The 17,851-nt window shown below is 39.4% G+C and overlaps 1 protein-coding gene across 2 annotated transcripts in view; it reads left to right on the top strand.

Annotated features, from left to right (window-relative positions):
* Window positions 1-2,114, top strand: part of UBE3A (ubiquitin protein ligase E3A) — a 103,845-nt gene extending 101,731 nt beyond the window's left edge. For both annotated transcript variants that reach the window (XM_045561557.1, XM_045561558.1), the window contains one exon: window positions 689-2,114. In XM_045561557.1, coding sequence (XP_045417513.1) covers window positions 689-809 — 121 coding nt within the window. In that variant the 3' untranslated portion in view covers window positions 810-2,114. The remainder of the gene's footprint in view (window positions 1-688) is intronic.
* Window positions 2,115-17,851: the final 15,737 nt, after the last annotated feature.

Here is a 17,851-nt window from a genome sequence, read left to right as displayed (position 1 = left end):
TTTTCAGTGAGGCTCAGGAGGTTGTTCAGCATTAGGTTATGCTAGAATCCCTAGTTTCATAATTTTGGCATTTAATTGTATTCAACTCTCAGTATTTCGAGGAGTGAATAGGGACCATACATGATTTAATGGTTTAAACATGTAGACACATTTCTATTAGTATTCTACATTATTTGATACATCATGGTGCTAGTGTAATGTAAATTTATTTATATTTATCAAGTCATTTTTGTAGTCATATTGCTAGTGTATTTCTAATAAGCATTAAAGAGCACAGACTTTGAAATCTTGAAAACCAGATTTGAATATTTTCTCCACCTTAGAGTAAGTTACTTCTCAGTGACTTTAACTCTAAAGTTGTTTTACTGATATCCACTCTGTAAGCTTCTTGTGCGAAGATTTAGTTACATGAACTACAAGGGTTAGGTGCCTAAAACACTGTCTGGTATGCACTTATAACTCAATGGATGCAATACGTTAGCAGCGTTAACATTCAGTAATTTATAGGATAAACAAAAACTGATTCTCAGTATTTCACAGCAAAAAGTTTATCCTTATACTTTGCATTAATGTAGTGTGCATCGCTAAACATCTCAACTATATATCATCTAAAAATAAGAGCATATAATACTGAGTATATTTCTCATTACTTACTATTTTCCTGTTTTCCCCCTTTCTCTCTATTTAGGTTACCTACATCACATACTTGCTTTAATGTCCTTTTACTTCCGGAATATTCAAGCAAAGAAAAACTTAAAGAGAGATTGTTGAAGGCCATCACATATGCCAAAGGATTTGGCATGCTGTAAGACAAAGCAAACAAAAAAAAGGAAGGAAGAAAAAAAAAGAAAAAAAATTTAAAAATTTAATAAATATAACAAGAGGGATAAATTTCTGGTGGTGATAGTGTCCCAGTACAAAAAGGCTGTAAGATAGTGAACGACAGTAGTCACCTATGTCTGTGCCTCCCTTCTTTATTGGGGACATGTGGGCTGGAACAGCAGATTTCAGCTACGTATATGAACAAATCCTTTATTATTATTATAATTATTTTTTTGCGTGAAAGTGTTACATATTCTTTCACTTGTATGTACAGAGAGGTTTTTTCTGAATATTTATTTTAAGGGTTAAATCACTTTTGCTTGTGTTTATTACTGCTTGAGGTTGAGCCTTTTTGAGTATTTAAAAAATATATACCAACAAAACTACTCTCCCAAGGAAAATATTGCCACCATTTGTAGACCATGTAACCTTCAAGTATGTGCTATTTTTGTCCCTGTATCTAACTCAAATCAGGAACTGTATTTTTTTTTAAACGATTTGCTTTTGAAACTTGAAGTCTTGGAAACAGTGTGATGCCATTACTGCTGTTCTAGCCCCCAAAGAGTTTTCTGTGCAAAATCTTGAGAATAAATAAAGATGGAAGGGAGAATTTGGAATGTTTTAATTGCAGCCCTCAGAACTTTAGTAACAGCACAACAAATTAAAAACAACCCATGCCACAGTATGTTGTCTTCATGTGTCTTGCAATGAACTGTATCAGTAGCCAGTCCTCTTTCTTATATTCTTGTTGTTGTTGTTGTTTTAAGTTTACTGGGGAAAGTGCATTTGGCCAAATGAAATGACAGTCAAACCTACTGCAACAACATTAGAAAGTTTGTTGTTTATTATAAACAAAAAGCATGTGAAAGTGCACTTACAATAAACTTTTTATTAATTAACTTGTTACCTAGATTTTAAATAGACAATCCAAAGTCTCCCCTTCATGTTGCCATCATCTTATTTAATCAGCCATTTTATCAAGGCACATGATCAGTGTTGCAACCTAATGGAAAGGATGGCTACTGTGCCTTGTTTTACTTAATCATACAATAAGCTGACCTGGAACTAAATGGAACTATTACTCCTAAGAATTACATTGTATATCTCCAAAGGTTAAATTTTACTTCAAAAAGTGTTAAAGATTACTTTCATGTACTGTGGAAAAGTACAAATAGATTTAAATTACTGGATATTCAGAAGTAAGTAGTTTCCCCTTTCCTAGTCTTCTGTGTCTGTGATATTAATTTCTTTTATTGCATTACAAAATAAAAGGATTATGTATTTTTAACTAAGGAGAGACATATTGATATATCCTTTTACTGCAAGCTATGGCTAATGTGCTGAGCTTGTGCCTTGATGATTGTTTTAACTGATTACTGTACATCAACCTGATGATTCGTTTGAAGTTGACAGGAAAAATATGGCTTTCAAATCATTGGAGGGGAAAAAGGATGTCTTTCAGAATTATTTTAATTCTTTTAGTAATTGAGAGAGAACTGTTATGTACCATAATGCTAAATAAAACAGTGGCACTTTTCACCATAATTTAGTGGAAAAAGAAGACAGTGTTTCCATATTGTGATAAGGTAACATGAAGGTTTTTTGGCCAACCTTTAGAACACTGCTAAGGTACATACACTACCTTGATGCAAGGGACCTTAATGTGACTATAGTCATCTTAAAAGACTTCTCATCCACTGTGCTTCTTCTGTATAATGAAAGTAATGAAAGTGAGAAGAAGAAAAATTAAATACTCTGGGGGCGTTTTATGTAATAAATTCGTAAAGAAATTTGTGTTCTTCAGTTCTCCAGTTTTATTATCACTACAGTATTGAAATTCTACAGTTGTAATAATGTATCTGTATGAAAGTTTTTAAGTGATAATTGAGATAGGTTATCAGGTACAGAATTCACATCAAATAGTCTTTTAACAAAAGTCAAAAATAAACCTTCTCTTAAAATTTTAAGAGAAATTATTGGTTACACATACTAGCTGCTCTCACTTGCTTAGTAACTATGCTGGGCATCTTACTGTTTCTCTTTGCTACCTTTTCACTACTGTTCACTAGAATGTCACTGAACAATATTTTAAGAAAGAGGAAAGCAATAGGAATTTTGACTGCAGTGGCTACTTTACCCCATATGTTATGCTATAAAAGTGCTTTTTGGCCCAGATATTCTCTCACATATTTTGGTTTTCTTTGAATTGGCCCACAATCTCTAGGAAGCTCAGAAGGGAAAAAATGAACCATAAACTAAAGTAATTGGCTTTCCCAATAAATGTAAACTTTCTATTACCTTTTATTATTGTAGAACATTTCAAACATAAAAACAGCTTTGCAGCCAAATTTTTCTGGACTCCGGCAGCTCTAGCAAATGAGATGGGTGTCCTGACCCTACTTTCCTGGGCTGTGGTTAATTGCGTGATAAAATCCAATTACAATTTTGTTAGCTTTATTTTGGGAGATGTGCCTCTGTAGGGAGATACGTATCAAAAAAGAATTTGAAAATTAGGCTTCAAACAGAATTTGCTGATGTTATTCATTTCCCCTTGGCACAGACAGTTTATTGGAAAGAAAAAATGGTTGTAATTGGGCACTAATCACTCTCTGTTTCCCATAAGAACATTGCTGTGCTGGGATTTTAGGCCTCTTTTAGGGATTTTTTTTCAAAAATTTCATAGACTGTCAAGAGGAAGAACTATATTTCGAAGCCTGTGCCGTCTTCAGTCTTGTTCCCCTTACTTACCTGCTTATTGCAAAAATATTTTTCCTGACCTTCCACCAGCCTCCATCTAAGGACCATCTGTACTCTTCTCACCCTTCCTGGACCACCTGAGAATCCAAAAACACAGCTTCCACTTGCACCCCTCTTACCTCCTTTTATCCCACAGCGTTAGTGTATAAAGAATTGCTTTGGGAGGCTGGAGGGTTTTATAAGTACAAAGTCCTAAGCTTTTCCTCCCCCTTCCCCTCCTGTTCAATCCTGTGGTTGGGCATTTGTTAATCACTGAAATATTTTGATGAAGGTATGGGTGGATTTCACTGTGGGAAAAGCTGTTAATCTAGTGCTGTTTCACTGAAAATGTTCTCACAAATACTCATAAACTCCTAATAACTCTTGTCATAAACCTTAGCAATACCCTAGACTTGGGCTTCAGCTTCTCTGCTTTTTTTCCCACCCCAGCTTATCCAAATCCTAGATGGATACTCCTCCAGTTCTACTTAAAGTTCTTACCTGTACTTGCCCAATTCTTTCTCATTAACTTCAGTCACTCCCAAAGATTCTTCCCCAATTTCATATCTTCTGCTCAGACCTCTATCTCCAGGATGTCTTTCTGGTACCTCCAAAGTCAGTACATCTGAAAATGAAAGTCTTCATCTTGCACCTGTACTGACCATTCTTTATTTCTCTTTAAAATTGTCACCTTCACCCCAATTATCAAACTGTCTCATCCCTCAATTGTCATAGGTTATCAGTTATTCCCCCTCAGGTCCCTCTCATCGCTCCTCCTTTATTATACTTCCTTTCATGCCCTGATCCTCTGATTGATGTGGACATTCTTCGTAGCTTCCTAACTTAACTCCCTGACTCTAATCTCCTCTTCCAATCCTTTTTATTCTGCTAAAACACAGTTTTGCTAACTAACATTAATATCCTCTGTCCAAAAACTTTTCTTTGAATAAAATCTGCAAGTCTGGCATCCAGTGCCCTCCACAGACTAGGCCCCATCTACCTTTCCAATTTTGCCTTCTATTATAGGCACCTCTTCCTGCATCCCTACCCAGCATCTTCACTTGTTATGCTTAATTATTTTATTAATATACTTCTCAAATACTCTTCCAGACCAAATTTCAAAAATACCTCACCCATAAAGACTTCATCAACCCCCAAAGTGCCTCTGATGCATCTGTGGTAACACAGCATGGTGGGGCACATTTCTTATTTGAACAGTGAGGAGTCACTGGAATTCCTATGGTGTGTTTCAGGGGCTGCTCTTGATAAGATCTTTTTCCACATTTCAGTTATGTTAATAAAGCTTCTGTTTAGTTTTCTTTTTTAACCATTGCCTGGATTGTAAGTTAGTTCATAATGGAGATTGTCATTTTGGTCTTATCCTTTTGCCTTTCATATGTAGTAGATGTGCAGTGACCTTGTTAAAGGATTGCCTCCATCTTTCTGCTAGCTTGTCAGTGTTCCCATTGGAGTGATTGAAAACAACCCAGCATGCAGTAGAATGTTCAGTGAAGCTTCTTGTTTGATCCATTTTTTGCTTATGGTACATTGTAGTGATCTAACTTTACTCTTTGGTATGTGAATATCCAGTTGTCCAAGTGCCAGTTGTAAAGACTATTATTTCCTCAGAATGGTCTTGGCACCCTTGTGGAAAAACAATTGACCGTAAATATAGGACTTTATTTCTGGACTCTGAGTCATATTCCATTGCTCTATATGTCTATCCTTATGCCAGTGCTACATTGTCTTGATTAGTGTAGCTTTGTAGTAAGTTTTGGATTTGGGATGTGTGGATCCTCCAACTTTGTTCTCTTTCAAGATCATTTTGTCTATTTTGGGTCCCTTGCATTCCATATGAATTTTAGGATCAACTTGTCAATTTTTGCGAAACAGGCAGCTGGGATTTTGATAGGGATTGTGTTGAATCCATAGATCAATTTGAGGAATATTGCTATTTTAACAGTATTAAGTTTTTCAATCCATGAACTCTCTTTTTCTTCCCATTTGTTTAGGTCTCTAGTTTCTTTCAATGATGTTTTATAGATTTTAGTGTGTAAGTCTTGACCTCTTTGGTTAATTTTTTCCTAAGTATTTTATTCTTTTTGATGCTGTTACAGTTATTTTCTAATTTTCATTTTTGGATTATTCATTGTTACTGTCTAGAAGTACAGTTGATTTTTGTATAGTCTTGTATATTATAGCTTTTCTGAACTCATTTATTCTAATTTTTTTGATTCTTTAGTATTTTCTGTATATAAAATCATGCATCTGTGAATAGAAATACTTCTTCCTTTCTAATCTGGATTCTTATTATTTCATTTTCTTGCCTAAGTGCCCTGGCTAGCACCTCCAGTAAAAAACTGAATAGAAGTGGCAAGAGCAAATGTCTTTTTCTTGTTTCTGATTTAAGGGGGAAAGCACTAAGTCTTTCACCATTAAATATGATGTTAGCTGTGGATTTTTCATAGATGCTTGGGGTTGATGAAATTCTCTCCTATTTCTAGTTTGTTGAGTGTTATTATCAAAAAAGGGTATTGAATTTTGTCAAATGCTTCTGTATCTATTAAGATTGTCATGTAGTTTTGTCCTTTGTTAATATGTTGTATTATATTGATGGATTTTGTATATTGAACCAACCTTGCATTCCTGAGATAATCCCACTTGTCCATGCTACATAAACCTTGTTCTATCCTGCTGGATTTGGTTTGCTAGTATTTTATTTAGAATATTTGCATCTATATTCACAAGATATAATAGTCTGTAGTATTCTTTTCTTGTTACGTCTTTGTCTGGTTTTGGTCTCATGGAATGAGTTGAGAGCTTCCCTCCTCCTTCAACCCATTGAGATATATTTCAAATGAACTACTTACAGACCCTGAGCTTTGATCTTTAGATGTTGGGGAACACAGAAATGGTACTGTAAAGGGTTCCTAGGGTAAGATATGCCTGAAGTGGCCTGTGGCAGCTGACTAGAGGGTACTTCCACCATTGATGGTGTTGAGACGTGTGTTTCCCATGGGCCACAGGTGGTCAGTCTAAGTGATAGGCCATAAGCCATCTTGAAAATTAGTCGGCAGAGATGGGCTTCCGGCCTGGAGCCAGGCACCCAGCAGCTGAGTACCATCCAGTGGGGGAGGAGAGGTTGCAAGCTCCTAGCCAAGCCAGAGAATTTTAGTTGGGGTTCCCAGCAGGGCATGCTCAAGGGAAGAAAGCCATTCCCCACCCTACCACAAACATCACTACCACCATCACTACCTAGGTTCAATATTCGCTACAGCAATTGGGTAAGGCAGGATCCTTTTCTCTAATCCCCTCCTCTCCAGAAAGGTGAGAAACAGCTCTTGAGTAGGAAAGAAGGTGGAGAGAGGAGGAGAAAAACTGCCCACACACTTGTCTTCAGACTTCCCACCCAGAAGAAGGCCTGAGCAAGAGGCAGAGTTATGTTTTCAATTGAGAGAATTTGGCATTTTGATGTTTCACTATTGTGAAGTCCTTAGTACCCAGAGAAATAGATGTTTTATTACCAGAAAATGACCAGAAAAGCTACATGGACAGAGATTTCATCCCAGAAAAGCAAATCCAGAGAGCAGGCTTGCAAGAAGAAAAGGGTTATGTTCTACCCCTGCCCCTCCCATACACAGAATCTTCATTAATTCAGAAATCTGACCTATGGAAAGGACTGAGGACACTTAGGATGATGATATTTATAAGGAAGATTTCTATAGGAGATTTTAAAACTTGCTTCTATTCCTATTCCACCTTAAGTGTGAAATTTTTTCCTTTCATTAACATTTACTGGGCAAATACCTATTGAATATTTGCCATTTTCTGGAGTGCTAGAATTTTCAGGTTGATTCAGAGCTGCTTTCTTGACTCAAGGAGTCTATTATAATACAGGAGGGAGATAATCTAATTGGACAAGACATAATCACAAACCACTAAGGGTAATAGAAGTATTTAAATTTGGGCAGAGAATTCAGATCCAAAAATTTTTCAAACAGGTGGTGAAAGTTTAGCTGAATCTTAACAGATAAGTGTTTAACTAGGCAGATAAATGGAGGGTGTTCAGTATGCCTGAGTGTAGGGCTTGAAGGGATCATGATGGGATTGGGAAGGAAGAAGGGTCAGGATAGAGGCCTTGTAGACCACACCAAGGACTTTGGATTTTATTTTGTAGACGTTGAGAAGCAAAAAATCCTTTGTGTTTTATATCATATTTTATATGAACTGGAAGATTGCAAGTGTCTATGTGGTCTTTGCAGTTAGGAGATCATTGTCATAATTCTAGAAAGGCAGATAGTCTAAGGATAGAAGGGAGGCCACAGTCCAGGGCATGTTGGAGACTGCGACTGGGTAGCTGATTATGTACTATTGCCTGGGTGAGCAGTTGAAGACAACTCCCACGTTTTTGGTTTGGATGACCGGCTGGATAATGTTGCTGTTGGGTCCATGCAACAGGAGGAGCAAGTTTTGGAGGGAAAATTAGTACAGTTGGGTCATGTTTTAGTTAAAAATACAAGTCTAGAGAGAATCCTACACAGAAGATAAAGATGTGTGACTCCAATGTACCAATTATAGCTGAACCTATAGACAGGAACATTATCAGGAAAAGGGAATAGAGGAAAGAATAAAGATGGAATCCCTGGAGATGCTAGTGTTTGGGAGTTAGACAAAAACCCGCAGTAAAGAAAAATGAGGAGGGGGCTGAAAGATGGCGGAGTGGTGGTGACCTCCTGGATTCGTGCTCCCGGAGAGGAAGGCACGGATCTCAGTCTGCCACAACGCTAGAGGATTGCTCCTCCACAAGAACAGCAGTGTGAAGCCACGGAGAATCAGCATGGGACACAGAGAGCAAGAAAAGACTGAGGTAAAGGGAAATCAGATCGGGAAAATCTGGAGAGTGCGGAACGGACAATAGAGAGGGGATTGTGGGACGGCTGTACCCGCCTCACCAGCGAGTGAGGGTGGGTTCAGCCCCACAGGAAAGCAGCCTGTCTCCCCACTGATCCCCACACCCACTCAGTTAGGGATCTGCCTAAAGCCGGTGCAGAATCACCGCGGGAGACGCGGGGCTCAGTGGAGAGGAGACAATAGCGGGGGGCATTTCAGACCCCGGAGCCCTGTGGGCGGACTGCAACCTGCATGAGAGGGTTCACGCTGGGCTGCAGCGAAAGACACCTGGGGGGTGCTGAACTGTCTCCTTTGCAGGCGGCTGGGCTCCCTCAATCCTGGCTCCCTCAGCCCCTGCCGGACCCTGAACATTCGCCCTGGGCAGCTGCCATTGTTGGGGTCCACAGCCTAGGCGCTGCGGAGCAATTAGAAACTGGGCAGCTCCGTCCCCTAGTCCGTGGCCCTCCACTAGGAGCTCCGCCTTTGCGTGAACACTGAGGGCTTCCCCAGTCGCGAGGGAGCAGAGCGTGGACCTTATGGACATTGGGGCAAGCGGAACATTGCCCCCGGGAGCTGCAGCAGCCAGGGCGCTGGGCGAACGTGGGCACCCCACTCCCCCTAGCCACTGTCTTTCACACAGAAAGAGGCAGAAACCACCTTGGGAGAGGAAGAGGCAAGGAAAAAGTCGCTTTCTGTCTGCAATTAGAACAGCCCAGTGACAGGATTCTCAAACCGGTCTCAGGCCAAATTAATTCTCTGGAGCTGGACCCAACAGGAGCAGCCCCCCCAGCTGAGGCAGCAAAATCCTGAACAAGACATGAAGGGCTCCCCCTAGTGACAGAGGAGGCAGCTTACCTGGGCTGCTGCACAGCCCAAGATCTGCACACACGGAGTGCCTCTGTCCGGCCTAAAGCTAGCTGAAAGAAGGGACCTAAGGGTTGATCCAGATGGGAAGGCCTCAGGGAAAGGACTCTGGGAGTATAAAAAATCAAGCTTCGCCTTCGAAGAAGATTACTAATTCTCCACCAATTGACACAAATCAAACTCGAAATAGCAATATGTTACAGGAAGAATTTCAAACATGGATCATAAATAAGCTGAATTTTATGCAAGAAAAAATGGATAACCAACACAAAGATACCACAAAAAAGATCCAGGACTTGGAAGAAAAATTCACTAAAGAAATCGAAATATTGAAGAAAAATCAAACTGAACTCCTGGAAATGAAGAATTTATTCAGGGAGCTACAAAACACAGTGGAAAGTCTCAAGGGCAGGGTAGATCAAACAGAAGAAAGAATCTCAGAGATCAAAGATAACACTTTCCAATTAAATAAGTCAGTCACAGAGATGGAGCAAAGAAATAAGAGAAATGACCAGAGCCTACAAGAAATGTGGGATTATGTGAAAAAGCCTAATGTGAGAGTTATCGGCATTCCTGAGGGTGAAGAAGACAATAAGCAAGGGTTGGATAAGCTATTTGAAGACATAATTGAGGAAAATTTCCCAGGCCTTGCCAAAACTCTAGATATACAGGTTCAAGAAGCTCAAAGAACCCCTGGAAATTCATACCAAATAGGAAGACACCACGTCATGCAGTTATCAGATTGACAAAAATTTCCACTAAAGTGGCCATTCTACAAGCTGTAAGGAGGAAGAAACAAGTTACATACAAAGGAAAATCGATCTGAATTACGCCAGATTTCTCAGCTGTAACCTTACAAGCAAGAAGAGACTGGGGCCCCATTCTCACTCTTCCGAAACAAAATAATGCCCAGCCTAGACTCTTATACCCAGCTAAGCTCAGCTTTATATATGAAGGTGAAATTAAGACATTCTCAGATAAACAAAAACTCAGAGAATTCACCAAGACAAGACCAGCTCTCCAAGAAGTACTCAAAACAGGGCTACACACGGACCAGCAAAAGAAAGACCCACGAATATAAAACTACTCATGAGAAGAAAAAAACCCCAGTTATCACAATGGCTCAAGTGAGAAAACAGAATAATGAAATTCAAGCCAACATGAGGAACAGAAATCAGTCTCACTTTTCAATTCTCTCATTAAATGTGAATGGATTGAATTTGCCACTCAAAAGACATAGGCTGGCCCAATGGTTAAAAAAATACAAGCCAAGTATCTGCTGTCTTCAGGAAACTAATCTAACCTGCAAAGATGCATTTAGACTGAAAATAAAAGGGTGGAAATCGATATTTCAAGCAAATGGAAGCCAAAAGAAAGCTGGCGTGGTGGTTTTAATCTCCGATAACTTAGTTTTTAAATCAATAAAAGTAATGAAAGACAAAGATGGTTACTATATACTGGTGAAGGGTACAATTCAACAAGAAGACATAACTATACTTAATATATATGCATCCAACTTAGGTGCACCCAGATTCATAAAGTAAACCCCACTTGATTTGATCAAAATGGTAGATAACAGCACTTTGATAGTCGGTGACTTTAACACACCGCTGACAGTACAGGACAGATCCTCCAAACAAAAAATAAAGAAAGAAACAAAGGACTTAAATAGAATGCTAGAACAAATGGGCCTCACTGACATCTACAGGACATTCTACCCAAAATCCACTGAATCTACTTTCTTCTCGTCAGCCCATGGGACATTCTCCAAGATTGGCCATATCCTAGGACATAAAGCATGTCTTAAAAAATTAAAAAAAAATAGAAATTATACCATGCATCTTCTCAGATCACAGCGGAATAAAAGTAATAATGAACCCTAACAGAAACTCTCATTCCTACTCAACGTCATGGAAGCTAAACAACCTTGTCCTGAATGATTATTTTATAAATGAAGAAATCAAGACAGAAATCAAAAGATTCTTTGAATTAAAGGACAATGGAGACACAACTTATCAAAATCTGTGGGACACAGCTAAAGCAGTCCTGAGAGGAAAATTTATTTCCATAAATGCCTATATCAAAAAGACAGAAAACTTACAAATAGACAATCTAATGAATAGACTCAAAGAGCTGGAGAAGAAAGAACAGACCAACCCCAAACCCAGCAGAAGGAGAGAAATTATTAAGATCAAATCAGAACTGAATGAAAAGGACAACAAACAAACCATAAGGGAGATTAATAAATCAAAAAGTTGGTTCTTTGAAAACATAAACAAGATTCACACACCTCTGGCTAGGCTAACCAAGAGCAAAAAAGAAAAAACTCTAATTACCTCCATCAGGAACATGAAAGGAGAAATCACGACCAATGCCACAGAGATACATGACATCATCTATGAATTTTACAAAAATCTTTATGCACACAAATTGGAAAATGAGGAGGAAATGGACAAATTTTTAGAAACATACAGCCTTCCCAGGCTCAACCAGGAAGAAATAGAATTCCTGAATAGACGAATATCTAGATCTGAAATCAAAATAGCAATAAAAAACCTTCTCAAAAAGAAAAACCCTGGACCAGATGGGTTCACACCTGAATTTTACCATACCTACAAAGAAGAACTGGTGCCCATTCTACATAAATTATTCTCCAATATTGAGAAGGATGGTATTCTTCCCAACACATTTTACCAAGCCAACATAATTTTAATACCAAAACCAGGAAAGGGTGCAACAAAAAAAGAAAACTACAGACCAATATCCCTTATGAATATAGATGCAAAAATTCTCAATAAAATCCTAGCAAATCAAATCCAAGTGCTTATCAAAAAAATAATCCATCACGACCAAGTGGGCTTCATCCCAGAGAAGCAGGGATGGTTTAACATACACAAAACTATAAATGTAATTTACCACATAAATAGAAGCAAAAATAAAGATCATATGATCCTCTCAATAGATGCAGAAAAAGCATTTGACAAAATTCAACACCCTTTTATGATAAGAACACTTAACAAAATAGGCATAGACAGGGCCTATCTAAAAATGATACAAGCCATATATGACAAACCCACAGCCAGCATCATACTGAATGAGGAAGAATTGAAAGCATTCCCACTTCGAACTGGAACCAGACAAGGCTGCCCACTGTCCCCCTTACTTTTCAACATAGTATTGGAAATCCTTGCAAGAGCTATCAGGCAAGAGAGCAGAATCAAGGGAGTCCAAATAGGGAAAGAAGAGATCAAACTCTCACTCTTTGCTGATGATATGATGTTATATCTAGAAAACCCCAAATATTCAATGAAGAGACTCCTGGAATTGATCAATGAATTCAGTAAAGTCTCAGGATACAAAATCAATACACACAAATCAGAGGCATTCATATATGCCCATAACAGTCAAACGGAGAACCAAATTAAGGACTCAATACCCTTCAAAATAGCAACGAAGAAAATAAAATACCTAGGAATATATTTGACTAAAGAGGTAAAGGACCTCTATAGGGAGAACTACGAAACACTGAGGAAGGAAATCGCAGAACATGTAAATAGGTGGAAAACCATACCATGCTCGTGGATCGGAAGAATCAACATTGTTAAAATGACTATACTGCCCATTATTTACAGATTCAATGCAATCCCTATTAAATTACCAACATCATTTTTCACAGATATAGAAAGAATAATTCTACACTTTGTGTGGAACCAGAGAAGACCCCGTTTAGCAAAAGCAATTTTAAGCAACAAAAACAAAATGGGAGGTATTAATTTACCAGACTTCAAACTATACTACAAAGCTGTGATTATTAAAACTGCTTGGTATTGGCACAAGTGCAGGGACACAGACCAGTGGAACACAACAGAAAATCCAAATATAAAACCATCCTCATATAGCCATCTAATCTTTGACAAAGCAGACAAAAACATACTCTGGGGAAAAGATTCCTTATTTAATAAATGGTGCTGGGAAAACTGGATAGCCACGTGTAGAAGACTCAAACAGGACCCACAGCTTTCACCTCTCACAAAAATCAAATCATGGTGGCTAACAGACTTAAACCTTAGGTGGGAAACTATTAGAATTCTAGAAGAAAATGTAGGAAAGACTCTTATAGACATTGGTCTAGGCAAAGAATTTGTGAAGAAAACCCCTAAGGCAATCACAGCAACAACAAAAATAAACGAATGGGACCTGATTAAATTAAAAAGCTTCTGCACACCCAAAGAAACAGTCATGAAAATAAACAGACAGCCTACAGAATGGGAAAAAATTTTCGCATACTACACATCAGATAAAAGACTGATAATAAGAATCTATTTAGAACTCAGGAAATCAGCAAGAAAAAATCAAACAACCCTATCAAAAAGTGGGCAAAGGACATGAATAGAAATTTTTCAAAAGAAGATATAAGAATGGCTAACAAACATATGAAAAAATGCTCAATATCCCTAATCATCAGGGAAATGCAAATCAAAACCACAATGAGATATCACTTAACTCCAGTGAGAATGGCCTTGATCAAAAAGTCCCAAAACAACACATGTTGGCATGGATGCGGAGAGACAGGAACACTCATACACTGCTGGTGGGACTGCAAACTAGTGCAACCCCTGTGGAAAGCATTATGGAGATACCTTAAACAGATTCAAGTAGACCTACCATTCGATCCAGCAATCCCATTATTGGGCATCTACCCAGAAGAACAAAAGTCATTCTATAACAAAGACACCTGTACCTGAATGTTTATAGCAGCACAATTCACAATCGCAAAGATGTGGAAACAACCCAAATGCCCATCGATCCACGAATGGATTAGTAAACTGTGGTATATGTATACCATGGAGTATTACTCAGCTATAAGAAATAACAATGATACGACATCTCTTTGGTTCTCCTGGAGAGAATTGGAACTCGTTATATTAAGTGATGTATCCAAAGAATGGAAAAACAGGCATCACATGTACTCACCAGAAAAGTGGTTTCCCTGATCATCACCTAAATGCACATCGGGGAAGGGTACCAACTGGATATCAGACTGAGGCATAGGGTGGGGGGAGGGGATGGGTGTATGCCTACATGATGAGTGCATTGCGCACCATCTGGGGAATGGTCATGCTTGAAGGTGCTGACTCAGGGAGGTGGGGAGGTGGGGGAGGGGATGGAGGTATGACTACATGGTGAGTGCCAGGCACACTGTCTGGAGAATGGACACGCTTGAGGCTCTGACTCAGGGGGATGGGCGGGACATGGCCAATGTATATAACCTGAACTTATGTAACCCCATGATGAGCTGAAATAAAAAAAAATAAAAATAAAGAAAAGAAAAATGAGAATGAGCAGTTCATTTATTGGTTTGCTTGCTTTTAGCTGCTGCACTGGACAGATTCCCACCTCCATGAGGGCAGGGGCTTTGTGGAGCCATACAGTGTCCAGAGTGTCTCAGAAACTCCCATCCTCCTCCCTACTGACCCTTTGCATACCACTGGCAGAACTACCCTTACCCCAATCTCCACTCTCTGTAGCTTTTAAGAAGGGTATACATATACTTACTGTTGTCATCATAAAGATAAACTGGCCAAGTGAAAACATTTTGAAACTTTTCAAATGTGTATATTAACTACAAAATCATAAGTAATCCCCCTGAAGGTCCTATCACTATGCCTGACACTGCTGGGTTTGGCTTACTTCTCAGTAGGTCCAAAAGGACACAGTAGGGAAATCTAATCTGTTCCGTGACACAAATGAGAATGTACCTGTGCCCCAGATTTAGTCACCTGTGGCAGGAAAAAAACCTCCAGTTGCTTCAAGATGAGATTGAACAGGAGGATCCCGTCTTGCCACAACTGGATGGTACATATACACTTGGACCCTGCAGATGGAAATTGGCCCATTACCTAACAATGCTTTTAAAAAGTTGCCCTCAATATGTTTGCATCCAGCGCTTAAACCCAGCAAAAATGCCATTCACCTTCAATACATATGAATAGGACTGAGATTTTTCAAATTTAAATTATGTTCCCCAAAATGTTTATCATAACTCCATAGTGCCTTATCACAATCTGTATTTTTATGTTTACTTCATTAATTATCTAATTCACTCCTTAAATTGTAAGCTCCATGAGAGTAGGAATGTGTCCATTTTCTTTACCTGAGTGCCCAGTACATACGGATTTGTGAATGCATGGATGAAATTATGATTGAAAAGCCAAAGGGCCTGATTTGTCAACCAGACTTCCAGATTTCTACAGAAGCTACCAATAAATACTATAAGAATGGTTCCTGCATGTGAAAAGTGATCTGAAGTGGAGCTTTTCTGGCATCCAGCCACTCCTCACACCTTCCTCCTGCTGTGCAAGGACAACACAATTTCACATTGTTTTTAGGAGTGTAGCTGGTTTCAGAAAAGCGATAAAAGGAAAAACAGCTTGTTGTCTATATATCTCTAAGAAGGTGGTGAGTAAATCTATCAAGTTTTCCTAAATAATTTATGACGATCTCTTTGTTTCCATCCCACTCCTCTCTACCTGCCCTAGTCTCTACTCCCACCACCACTCCCAAGTCACACTTGGAATCCCATTATTCATTTAAGGGTGGCTTTTTGTTTCTCATCACAACCATCTGGGTGCTTTAAATTGCTTCCACATAACTGTCCCATAGAGGAAATTAATAAAGTGAACACACACAAAAAACCACTGAATTCACATGAAGTGGAAGCAGCCGTGGCCAGTGGGACAGAAGGATCTCTGCCTGCAGGTAGGCTTCACTCCAGTCACCTGGTTTCACGTGGGACACAGTAAACCTACAGTTATTTAGCCATGAGCTTTATAACATGAATTCCAACTTCTAAGTTGCTTTTGCAGTCATCATGAACCTTAAGTATTTAGGAAATTACAGAAATAATAAAGAGAGCCCTACCAGTAGTGTATTCATTTTTAATGTAAAATTGCCACTTTAGCATATATATTTATCTCATGATCACCCAATGAAAGATGAGAATATTTTAACTGCCTTATGTGGCTTCAGGGAAAAAGTGAATGTTGACTGACCATTGGAGGGGCTAAAGGGCAGCCATCCAATATCCGATTTTGACAACAAGCTAAAGTAATTGGACTGGAAGTTTCAGGGTAAAACTGGTCTAAAAGATCATCTTGTCCAACCCTTAGTTTACAGATTAAATTTAGGTCCCAAGCTGTGGAGTGCTTTGCCCAAGATCACTCTGGCCATTGCATTTATATAACTAAGCTAGAAACCAGAGAGCCTCTGACTCCCACAGTGCTCATTCCACAGCAGTGTGCCAGCTGGACTTCAGCTCCCTTCAGTGGGCATTGTCTTGGCTTCATTGTGAGGAGGCTCCCCAGAGGGCTTGACCATGGGGGAGGGAGAGGGCAGCACTCCAGTCGACTAGCTTTCATTTGTTGGACTGTTCTTATTGAAAAAAGGTCAGAAATTAGAACCAAGTCCCCATTCCTATTCCAGTTACCTCCCCAAGCCACTGAAGAAACAAATTTACTAAAGTTCCCCAAATTATTGTCTTTTTATTTTATAGTAAGAGCAATACTGCCAAAAGGTTCCCCAGAGTCATGTTTCTCCTAGATATTTCTTCTTGAAAACTATTGTTTGGCACAGAGATGAAGCCTGGCATGCGAAGTTCCAGATGCCCTGGTCCCAGCTCCACTGGTCCTGACTTTGCTGCCCATTCTCACTGCTTGTCTCTATGTCTTCATTTGAAGGGATGCAGGGCTGACTGTGACCAGGGTCCACCTCCTTACTGTTAAATCCTGCCTTGATTGCCATGCTTTATAGAAGAAAGCATTTTCTGCCTGAGTTCAGGAGCAGTTAGGGGTAAGTTTTTTTTCATTGGTAAGTATTCAGTAGTTGCAGAATGATAAATAGGTGAAATGGGGAGAAGAGCCCTAGAAAAAAATGTTTCTATGTGGTGATGGAATTGCTTCCCATTTGCTTTCTGATGTCTTGGAGAGCTATTTTGGCCTCTTCCTGAACCATGTGTTCTCATTACTGGGGTATGCAGTGCTCCCTCACTTCTTTTTTCAAGGGGCTCTTGGAAAAGAAATCTTTTTTTTTTTTTTTTTTTGAGACAGAGTCTCGCTTTGTTGCCCGGGCTAGAGTGAGTGCCGTGGCGTCAGCCTAGCTCACAGCAACCTCAAACTCCTGGGCTTAAGCAATCCTACTGCCTCAGCCTCCCGGGTAGCTGGGACTACAGGCATGTGCCACCATGCCCGGCTAATTTTTTCTATATATATTTTAGTTGGCCAGATAATTTCTTTCTATTTTTTTAGTAGAGACGGGGTCTCACTCTTGCTTAGGCTGGTCTCGAACTCCTGACCTTGAGCGATCCACCCGCCTCGGCCTCCCAGAGTGCTAGGATTACAGGTGTGAGCCACTGCACCCGGCAGGAAAAGAAATCTTGAAGGAGAAAATGTATGGGCACCAGGAGACTTCTGATTCTCTCCACCAAATATTAGCTCTTTTATTCATGAGAAACCCTTGCCTAGGATGGCTTGGATCTGAGTCA

This window comes from Lemur catta, chromosome 9 (assembly GCF_020740605.2).
Source record: "Lemur catta isolate mLemCat1 chromosome 9, mLemCat1.pri, whole genome shotgun sequence".
Classification (NCBI taxonomy): domain Eukaryota; kingdom Metazoa; phylum Chordata; class Mammalia; order Primates; family Lemuridae; genus Lemur; species Lemur catta.
The sequence above is the reverse complement of the archived record's forward strand: the minus strand, read 5'-3'. Positions and strand labels throughout refer to the sequence as shown.